General features: G+C 32.3%; 1 protein-coding gene across 1 annotated transcript; it reads right to left on the bottom strand.

Annotated features, from left to right (window-relative positions):
* Positions 1-2434: 2434 nt before the first annotated feature.
* On the bottom strand, positions 2435-8671 carry LOC113229640 (aminoacyl tRNA synthase complex-interacting multifunctional protein 1). The gene is made up of 3 exons (XM_026463308.1): positions 8594-8671; positions 7996-8508; positions 2435-2828 (listed from the first exon to the last, which is right to left on the bottom strand). The coding sequence occupies exons 1-3, from the start codon at positions 8669-8671 to the stop codon at positions 2541-2543; spliced, it is 879 nt and encodes a 292-aa protein (XP_026319093.1). The 3' UTR covers positions 2435-2540.
* Positions 8672-11536: the final 2865 nt, after the last annotated feature.

Raw genomic sequence — 11536 nt, 5'->3', positions numbered from 1 at the left:
AGTATCCATTAGATTAAGCGTATTTTGATAAGTAGAATAAGTTAATAAAGATCCCTATGCTTTTGTAGAGTTTGGTAAACTTCTAAAGTACCTAGCAATGAATTAGGGATCTATTTATTATAATAGATACATTTCAAATCATGTACAATGAAGATACATTTCAAATCATGTACAATGATCAATATTTACATCTACGTATTTCAACATGGGGCCTAATTATGATAACAAGCAAGTCACAAATTTATTATTTAAATTTGGTAATTATTTTATTCATACTTATTTCACAAGTTAGTGTAATCTTTTAAGTAGTAGTAGAAAAAATCGACGTCTATTGTTTTAATTGCTTTAAATAAATATTTAAGTAAATATTCAATTGTAGTAAATGTGGTTTGTTAGTTATATGAATATAGTCATGAATGCTTTAGTATTTCTTCTATTAATCTGGTGCCATTCCTGTTTTATTTCTTTTTTTATCTAATAACGTGATCTCGAATTAATAGTTGTACATTAGACTTTTAAAGGCGTGTACAGTATATGAAATCAAACCACTTTTATTATGGGGTTTTCTCTAAAATAGCAGGGAAAAAACTTGTTTTATAAATTTGCCAAGTAGATTAAATACTTGATTATTTTTCGCAATTTCAAAAGGGTCTTAGTACGAGTGATTTGGACGATGTCAACTAATAAATTAGAATCTATATATCTGTGCATAATCAAGTCGCAATTGTATAATTTATGTTTTTGATAATATTATAGAAATGGTATAGGTTTTTGTTAAGAATTTGATATATCCAGGTATTTATGTTTGAAGTTTGCTATATGTTTATTTATAAGCAACATAACAATTAATTATTAGTGTTAATAAGACCTTAAACTGGGATTGGGTATATTGCCAAAGATTAACTATTTTAGTCAGAAGGTCCAACTTTCTTCTTTAACCGCCCTTTTTACTAACGAATCATTCTATTATTGTTTTAATAAAAGCATAATCAATGGGCATAATACATGCAAGTTATAATAATTTCTGTCTTTTACATACACATTTATAATAATATTTTAAATGTTGGGTACTACATATGTTTATCAATGAAAGGAATTGATTTTAAAACAAGATAGAATGTAATATTATAGTAATGGTTGTAGCTGTAATTATAGATAATGTATAATGACACAAAATAAAGGGAAACAACAAGTACATGTGACCTTCGTATGCAATATAAATCATGTTGATAATGTATGTAAAAAAAATCTTTAATTTACACACAATATAGTGAATTTGTAAATCATATCATGTGCGATGTCTATTATGTCTTGCTGGACAAAAACATAATGTGATGAATCATGGAAAATTCATATAAATTAAAAGAAATATATTATTATTTTATAATATCACATATTTGTAGATGAGGTACTGGTAAAGCTCGAGGTTGTTCGCTATTCGTCTTTAGGACGCTTCGTTCAAGGCATTGACAACAAAACAGTTCGAGTTAATTGTCCGGCGTATATACCAGCAGGTGTGATCTTGCACTGGATGTTATCATATAACATATTAATATAAAGTATCTAAAGATAGCAACAGGGGTGATATACCAGTCATGTTTAGCGAACAACCTAATAATTGCTCACACATTGAATATAGTACAAACTTGTTTGAAAATATAAAGTGGTAAAAAAATGCAAATCTTTCAAACAAAATGTATAGTATATTCAATTAGATTTTAGAGATTAGTATAAGAAAAAAAAGTGTCAACACATAAGTAATAATTCAATGATCCTCTGTCATTATCTCACCTTCCTATTTCAGTCTCCAATTTAAGATTTTTATTTGGGTTTTTTTTTCTGATTAACATCAAGGAACTTATTTTGTTGATTTGGCTATGTGCTTTACGAAAGGCTTTTAACATCTTATAGTTTAGAAATAGAGAAACAACTATAGAAATCTAAAGTTTCGAGATTTACTTAGGTTAATTACTTGTTGTGTTGCAAAATTGATACCTGTAAATACCTTTATAAAGACTAAACTAACGTTATATGAATTTTAGAAAGAGTTAAAACTATTAATCATAATAAATTAGCAATCCAAGTTCATTCAATATGAACAGAGCTTGTGCACACTTGTTGATTAATTGTAAAGAACTATTTTCATACTGGCTCACATCACTGCGCAATTGATGTTATGTAGAATTTTGTATGACACACTAAATCGTAGCTTTAGCTTACTATTCACAAATAGAGCTGTTACATTTTCTACAATATTGTCATAAGCAAAACCACAAATAATAGTGCAAAGAGAAAATTGTGGTTTTGTTATATTAGTATATGTCTATTTTTCTATTCTATTGTCTCTATGATGACGTATTGTACTAATGATACTGTTGTTTAAAAGAAGGAAATCATATTCATTTAGAGATAAATAATATTGTTGACATTGCTTACAAATTGTTTTATTTACATCTTCCAAATAATTTTATTAAGGACATAATGAGGACATGCTTTTAATTTCACAATTATTAAGTATAAAATATTACGTTATGTTTATCTTATTTGACACTGACACCTTTAAGAGTAGGTGCAACAATAACGCCCTTTCCTGGTATCTCTAATGGACTGCCTTTGTAGCAAGCTACTTTATCATCATTGGTCTTTAAATCTGGAGCGCAAGTTTCAAATATTTTCTTCTTAGGGTTGAGCTGAGTTTCTGGTTCTCTTGGGTACCCTTGACAAGATACCAAGTCTCCAGGTGTAGCACCATTAGGAGGTAGCAATACTTCTACTTTTTCTGGTGAAGAGGCACACATGACCATAGCTTCAGAAAGGACTCCCCTCATCTGCAAAAAAAAGTCATGGTGGTCAATGGGACATATAATAATAAAATAATCTAGATAGCAAAAAATTTTTCTTGCTCTTAGATGCATGAAATGACAAATGTATACATAGATAGAAGGTATAATACAGTATAACTATTTTCTTAATATTTCTGAATGCACCTGAATACAAGTTTCCATGACTAGTACTTGTTAGATTTATTATAGATAATAATATGAATTCAGACTTTGTTGTTTTGATTTCCTTGTCAATAATAATAATAAAATCGATTATTTTTCTCCCAACAAGTACAAGATTTAGGTAATATAAGTGAAAGTTTGGGAGACGAGCCCAAACTAGATTATCCCTGTGCCATGAGTTGGTAATAGGGATGACAAAAAGCAATAAAAAGAACAACTAAATTTTCATGGTTATGTAAGCATGTGTTTGCGTGTCCATCCGTACATGAGTCTTATGTAAAAGTTAACAAATTCTGTGCTTTTCTTTTAAACACTAAAAGTTAAATTAGTTCTTTTTTCCGGTTCTTAATCTTGACAATTTAGTCAGAATCTGAAGTTATTTTTTCATCTGATATGTTTTCATCAGTGTCAGCAATGTACAAATCAAACAATTTAAAAAATTAAATGTTCAAATCTTCCATACTTGGTTAAGTATGGAAGATTTGGTGGTCTATAAAATGTGAGATTTCACATTTTATAGACCACTAACTTGTTTAATACTTTACAGTAATAGTCTAAATTTATAACTGATTTTCAATGTACAGTGTTGTTTATTGGGACAGTATGGGAAAATCTGAACCTATAGGAGATACAGGGAAACTGTCTTACAAAACTATCAAGTACTTTTTGTGTAAACAATTTTGGCATGGTAAATTCTTTGGTCAAGTCTGAGTTCTACTTCTGATGACAGCAGAAACGCGATAATTAAATATGTTAAAATTAATAAATACATATCCAGCACAAACAAATTAATAAAGAAAAATGCAGCATTTTGTAAAAATATATCATTAAGAAAAGAACGTCAGAGTTTGTTGAATGAATTGAGTGATTGTACTCAAAATCTTAAGAAAAATAGGCTAAGCTATGAATGTGACACACAGCGCGTAATTCTGCCTGAATTACATAGTGTAACAAATTCATTAAAATTAATAACACAGAAATATGAAACTGCTCAACAGGAGATTATGGAGCACATACATAGGCTTTGGATAATTTATTATATTTACGTAAATAAAATAATGACAGATTTGTCTTTAACGAATAATCAAGTTTGCAATTGCAAAGAAATAATAACACAATCCTCCCTGTCTGTGTGTATCACTGATCCTCCCTTAATATTTTTACAGGAATCTTGTTTAGAATCTAAAAATACCTTCTTGTCAATAACTAGGTCAAACGAAAGTCAAAATAATATTGTTATGTATAGTGATGAAATGGGTAAAAATATAGGTTTGCAACTTAACCACCTAGGAATAAAATTAACAAATATTTGCATGCCAGGTCAACTAAATTTGACCAAGACACTACATTAATAATTTTAATTGGCAGAAGAGGAAAATGTAACAAAAAAGATTTAATACAATATTTTTCACAATTAAATAATTAATTTCATTAATATAGAATAAATTATTTTGATAGCTTTTCCCTTCAGCAATGTTTAATAATATAAAAATATAAAATTTCCCCTCATAACAAGTGAAAATAATATGAGGCATAACTTAAATAGAACATTACACAGCTTGACATTTCATTATAGTAAATTTCATTTTATGGATACTAATAATTTTATTAGTAAACATTTTTATTTGACTAAAGATAGGTATTATCTTACTAGTTATTTTAGGAGAAAGATAGCGGAGTTGCTATCATATTATATTAATTATTCAGCTAAATCGTTGGCTACCAGACCGGCAGCTTCTATTGAGCAGTCCATTGACATAGGTCAGTTTACTGACAATAATCAATCTGTTGAAAGTAATTCAATTTCCAATTATTTAAATTAACTACCAAAATATTCAAGGCATGAAAGGCAAAGAGTTAGGAATAGAATTATTTATTAAATGTAATAATATTGATATTCTTTGTATTACTGAGCACCACTTTTTATCTAAACATCAGTTCATGTTTAGTTTCAACAATCACCAAAGTGACTAGTTCGTTCAGCAGAGAAAAAGCTATTCGTGGCTGTTTAATTCTTATTAAAAATAATTAAAAATTGAAAGAACTTAGTGAGTATCTATTAAGCGGACTATAGCGATATCCTGCGTAGAGCTTTAACGGCTTGTTATATTAAGCGTGTGGGTCTGTACACGCCTCATTCATCTTACGAACTATTTGAAAAAAGATTACATGAAGTTTTAGGCAAATTAAATAATCCAAATAAATATATTGCTGTTTGTGGTGACTTCAATGTTAACTTATTAGAAGATTCCAGTGCCAGCAGTAGGCTCATATCATTTTTCCAATGTTATATATATAATCTTGTGAATCTTTTCTTGGTGTCTACTAGAATGACTTCTACTACGGCCACTTGTTTAGACAACATTTATACTAACGTCGTACCTAGTAATAAATCTATTATAAATAAATTAACTTCTGATCACTGCGGTCAATTGGCCACTTTTAATATAACTGTTGACAAAATGCCAAGAAAGGATATCACATGTGTTCCGATAAATAATAGTCGACTTAAAGCTTATAGAAATAGCGTAATGCTTAAACTAACCGACATTCCGTAGGTTAAGGATCCCAATAAATTGTATAATTCAGTTTTCAACATAGTGAAAAGTGAACGTGATAATGTTTTTAAGTCCAAAATCATAACCATTAATAATTCATTAAAATTTAGTGTTTGGGCGACAGTGGGAATTCACAAAAGTAGTCGAAGGCTGTATGATCTTTACGAAAGGATAGGTCCTTTCGTTGTAGGTAACACTAGTAACAGTTTTAATGATTTTGTTAGGAATCATTCGGAAATATTTAAACGTGTTTGTGTTGCAGCCAAAGCAATGTATAAATTAAATAATAAAATTAAAAGCAGCGCGAATGTAGTAAAAACGACTTGGAATATTATAAACAGCGAAACTGGAAGGATCAAACCTCGTGACTTAGATTTTCAACTAAGATTTAATGACAAAATTGTAAACACAGATGCAGAAGTTGCTAAAATATATAATTTTTTTTTTACTGACATTCCAATTTTGACTACTAAGTCGTTAAATTCATCTCCCACCGCCGCTGAATCCTTACTAAAAGAAAATAATTCAGTTAGTATAACTAATTTAAGGTTCCGTCATGTATTGCCAAACGACATTGTTAAAGTCATGTGTTGCCAAACGACATTGTTAAAGCCTTAAGTCTATAAGCATTAAAAATACTGCTGAACTTGATGGTCTTTCAGTCAGAGTAATTAGTTCTATAGTTGATTGTATTGCGCCTTACTTAGCATGTGTCTTTAATAAATGTGTTGATGATGGTGTCTTTCCTGACCTCATGAAGCAAAGTAAAGTTACTCCACTTTTCAAATCGGGTAGTATTTCAGAGCCCACCAATTTCAGACCTATATCAACACTACCAACTCTCAGTAAAATATTTGAAAAAAAAATATTCTAAATCAGATGTGTGCACATTTTTACAGTAATAACTTAATGTCTCCTAAACAATTTGGTTTCATTCGGGGTCGCTCTACAACCGATGCTGGTGTTGAGTTGATGAAACATATATTTGATGCATGGGAAGACTCACATGATGCTATTGGCGTATTCTGTGACCTTTCCACGGCGATTGTGTGCACCATGATACACTGGTCCGGAAACTTCACCATTATGGTGTGACGGGACGTAACCTCGACCTTTTTAAATCGTATTTGCGTGGTAGGGTACAGACGGTCGATGTTAACGGTACGAGATCATCAGGGTCCGCAATTAGCATGGGTGTCCCTCAAGGTTCAATTCTAGACCCATTTTTGTTTTTAGTTTATATTAATGACTTACCCTCATGGAGGGTATAAAACACGAGATAGTATTGATTGCTGATGATACTTCCTTATTATTTAAAGTTAAAAGGTATCAATGTTCCTATGACGATGTGAACAACGCTATATCTAAAGTAGTTGATTGGTTTGTAATCTACTCCTTAATGAGAAAAAAACAAATTGTGTGAAATTGACATTACCCAATGTTAGAGAGAAGGTTACAAACATTGTAGTTAGAAACGAAAAACTGAATCTTGTGGATACAGTTGTGTTTCTAGGTATAACGGCTCTGCAGTGCACGTGATTAAAAAAATACGGAAACTTTCAGACGTTGAAACCGCTAGATTGGTTTACTTCAGCTACTTTCACAGTCTAATGACATACAGCATTTTACTTTGGGGTAATGCCGCCGATATCAATAGAATCTTTGTCCTGCAGAAACTTGCAGTTAGGGCAGTTTACAATCTGGGCCCCAGAGTATCTTTGAGAGATAAGTTTAAGGAAATTAACATTCTTACACTAGCCTCACAGTACATTTATAAAAATGTAACTTATGTTAAGAGGAATAGTAATTTCTTTATGGAAAATAGTGACAGATATAACAGTAATACGAGGAATAAAAATAAACTAGCTGTTCTTGATAGTCGTCTTCACAAAGTCAAAAAATCATTTAAGGGGCAATGTATACGCTTCTATAACAAGATTCCAGTTGATATTAAAATTTGCCTTTCACGAGCTTTAAAACTATAGTGAAACAAAAACTTTATACTAAAGGTTATTATACAACTTCTGCGTACTTGGATGACAAAAATCCATGGTAGTAACCCATTTAGCTCATGGAGGTAGTCTCGATCTCTGATATTTCAAATAAAAAAAAATATATATTGTAAATGTTGAATGTATACAAATGTTATTTACTAAGAGCAACCCCTAGAGTTTCTTGCTCATTCTTCTCAGGGGAATCTACCTTACGAATGAACGGTAGAGTTTAACCAATGTGACGATTGCAAGTGTAATAATGCTTACCTATGAAATAAAGATTATTTTGAATTTGAATTTGAATTGCGAAAATATTAACGAAAAAGAAATGATATTAAGCAAATAGCTATATTGTATAAAATTAAAAGTAGAAAAAGTGCAAAAACAAATTAAAAATAGATTTAAAAGTTAAGAACATAAAACACAAATTACACGTACCTTAACAGGTTTTAAATTACATAGGATCATAACAAGCCTGTCCCTCATTTCTTCAATAGGTATATAGTTTACAAGACCTGACACAACAGTTCTAGGGTTTTCCTCTCCACAATCAATTTTTTCCACATACAAACTATCAGCATCAGGATGTTTGTTGATGTCTATAATTTTACCGATTCTGAAATCCAATTTTCTAACATCTACAATCGCAACTTCTGACGGGGCCCCAGCTGATTTGTCTTTACTCTTCTTTGATGCATTCTCCTTTTTCTCTTTTTTGGCAGCCGGTTCTTGTACCTGAGACTTCACTGGAGATGCACGTGTAGTAGTATTTTCGACAGCACTACAGGAGATTGATGCTTTGCCAGGTATGGGGTACTGCTTTTTACCATTGGAAGTTTCGAGTCCGATCAGTTCAGCCCTCGCTTTCTCCACTTTGCTGACAAGAATCTCATTTTCCTGAGTAAGTTTCTTTATGTTATTTTCGATCTGTACTTTTCTAACCTCTAATAACTGAAAATAGACAAAAAGGTCACTAACTGAAATATTTATTTAGTATCCAAAATTCATAATAATTATAACAAAATTATTTTCTAACTTTACTTTTCAGCAATAAAAGTTTTTTCTCTGCTACGTCAGCATTATTTAATAGTTTATTAATCACGTTTTGAGACATATTCTTGCAAAAGATTTGAGAAATCATGTAGGTTTAACAATCTCAAATAGAATAGATAGAATCACAAACAACAGACTGATAGAATATGGATTGAATCATAGATCATACACTCTATATTTGAGAATGATACCACCACGATACCACAAATCAGAAAGCTACAGTTTATTTATGTTGTAGGACTAGAATAATAACGCATAGAATGATAGTTTCATATCAAACGAACTGTCACAAGTGAGGCAAAAATCAAATTCATGTAGGCTAGTTTTAGTAGTAGGTTAATTTTCGGTTTTAGTGAATATTTATATAAAAATACAAGTTGAAACGCGTTACTTCCTTGTGGAATGTGATGTTAGTATCTATTTTTGCAAGTTGACCTTGAGCACTGACGGCCCGCCCGCTCGTGTAGGCCCATTGGGAGCGCTTCAATTTGTCTCACTTAGCGTGTGCGGACTAGGTTTCTATGCGTTATTATTCTAAGTTGTAGGAATGATACCACAAACACAAACTGAAATCTCTTTCAGTTTGGTGTGGTAGGTGACAAATGAAAAAAATCTCAGTGATCAGCCGTCAAATAGTATCACCATGTCTTTTTTTCCATCCTCTAAGCTTTTTACGAAGGAACGACGCGACGTTCCAAAAACTATCACCGTCACTCCCGTCACGGCATACGACGTACTATACAAACATAATCTCAGTACAGAGTACTAAAAAAACCGACCTCAAAAGTACGTGGAATTACATCTATTTGCCAAATTTTATTGAAACGTTCCCTAGTTCGCCGCTGTAAGGGACTTAACACAGGAGATAATGAAAATCGTTTCTCACTACTCAAAATATATTGAGAGAGAAAAACGCCTTTAATTGAAAACTTGCTTCTTATATAAAATAAAATTTAGGAGCTATTTATAAAAAATAATCTTCATTCGTGAACACCCACCCTTAGAGGTAGATGATTTTTTTCAAAATTAAATGCGACCACTGTGGAGGTACCTTCTTTCCAACAAAATAAGAATCATAAAAATCGGTTCACAAATACTAGAGTTATCGTGTAACATACGTACAAAAAAACATACAGTTGAATTGAGAACCTCCTCCCGTTTTTAAAGTCAGTTAAAAATCATGCGCGATTTCCGTTTTGTAAGACACTGGCGACTGCGCTACTCATTGTAGTTCGCATTGACTTAAAGTCAATGGCAGTTCGCTTTTATTTTTAAATTCTAATTTAAAAATAAAAACGAAAAAAAAACCAAGAAATAATTAGATCAGTGTAAATATCGCAAGGCAAGAATATTTCCACCATATCGCGAAAGAGGACAAGTATTTTCATCTTATCGGGAAAGCACGCGTCATGATGGGAAACAAGAACCCCACTATGTTGGGAAATAATCATAAGGTCGTGGAAAGTAGACAATGGTGTATAACCTCTACTATCATGTCGAAATACTTAGGAGGCACTTAGAAACTATACAACATACTCCTTGATTCCCGGATAATAATGTATTCGGCATACCTGGATTCTCCGTCTTGCTGGTGGCGTTTCAATATATCTGCTTCGGTATCAATGTTCAGGTTGTCTCAATCAGCTACCTGCTTCCACCTCCTGTATAGATTATAGCCAGGTGAGTAACCCTGATCATCCGTCTGACCTGGAGCAACACAAGACACCCAAGATACCTGCGGTGTGAAACTTCATCACTACGTTACGACACAAACACAATCATCGTGCCACTATGTTACGACACAAACACAATCATCGTGTCACTATGTTACGACACAAACGAAATCATCGTGTCACTATGTTACGACACAAACACAATCGTCGTGTTACTATGTTACGACACAAACAATCATCGTGTCACTATGTTACGACACAAAACAGACCATACACTTCCTAACTCTTCTAGGGGCGAAGACTTAATGGACGTCCCCTATGCCTGTACGCTAAACACATATGCTTGGTCAAGAGATCACGCCAAGACTCTAAACGTTCCCAGATCTCGACTCACATAGTCAGAGGCGAGATGTCCAACCTGGGATGGCACAAGAGCGGTAGTTCGAGTACTTCACACCAGTCGAAATACGATTGGTATACCAGTCGAAATATAACTCCCATACCGTGCGTGTGGGCACACATTCGAACTGTATCCACTATGATGATTGGTACAAACAACTAAGTATGCCAATTTAGTACAGATGCGAAGGGGAAATATAATTTAGATCACCGAAGAGACCATATACAATATAAGATACTCATTTAGGGCACATCGATGCTAAGAATAATCAGAAACTCTAAAACTGAACTTCGACACACGCGACTCCGACGATATGTTACATCGAAATGATTTTACTCAGACATTACATTACTCCGACAATACGTTACATCGACATTATTTTACGCAGACACTACGCTACTCCGACAACATGTTACATCGACATGATTTTACTCAGACACTACGCTACATCGACAACACAGACAAGGTATTTATTAAAAAAAATCTTTGTACTCTGATAAGAAAAATCATCATTACAAACCCACGTAGGAAATAATTTCTTATATCGATCACTATGACAAAAAAGGACAACATTATGTGATCGGAAATTTATTGTATTAAAATACAGAGTTTTTTTAAAACGGGACAGTATGAGGAAATCCGAAACCATAGAAGATACAACGAAACTATCTTAGGAACCATAAAGTTGTCTTTTTTGGGGAAACAATTTTGGCATAGTAAATTTTTTGGTCAAGAGTGAATTGTCCATAAAAACCATTGACTTGTAAGTCAATGATAAAAACAAATAAAATTGATTAAAATCTTTTTTAGTGCTGATCGACTCAGAGTTATGAAGGGATCATTTCATTGTATG

The sequence above is a fragment of the Hyposmocoma kahamanoa genome, unplaced genomic scaffold (genome assembly GCF_003589595.1).
Source record: "Hyposmocoma kahamanoa isolate Upper Pololo Valley unplaced genomic scaffold, ASM358959v1 62, whole genome shotgun sequence".
Classification (NCBI taxonomy): domain Eukaryota; kingdom Metazoa; phylum Arthropoda; class Insecta; order Lepidoptera; family Cosmopterigidae; genus Hyposmocoma; species Hyposmocoma kahamanoa.
This window is presented reverse-complemented; position numbering and strand designations above follow the sequence as displayed.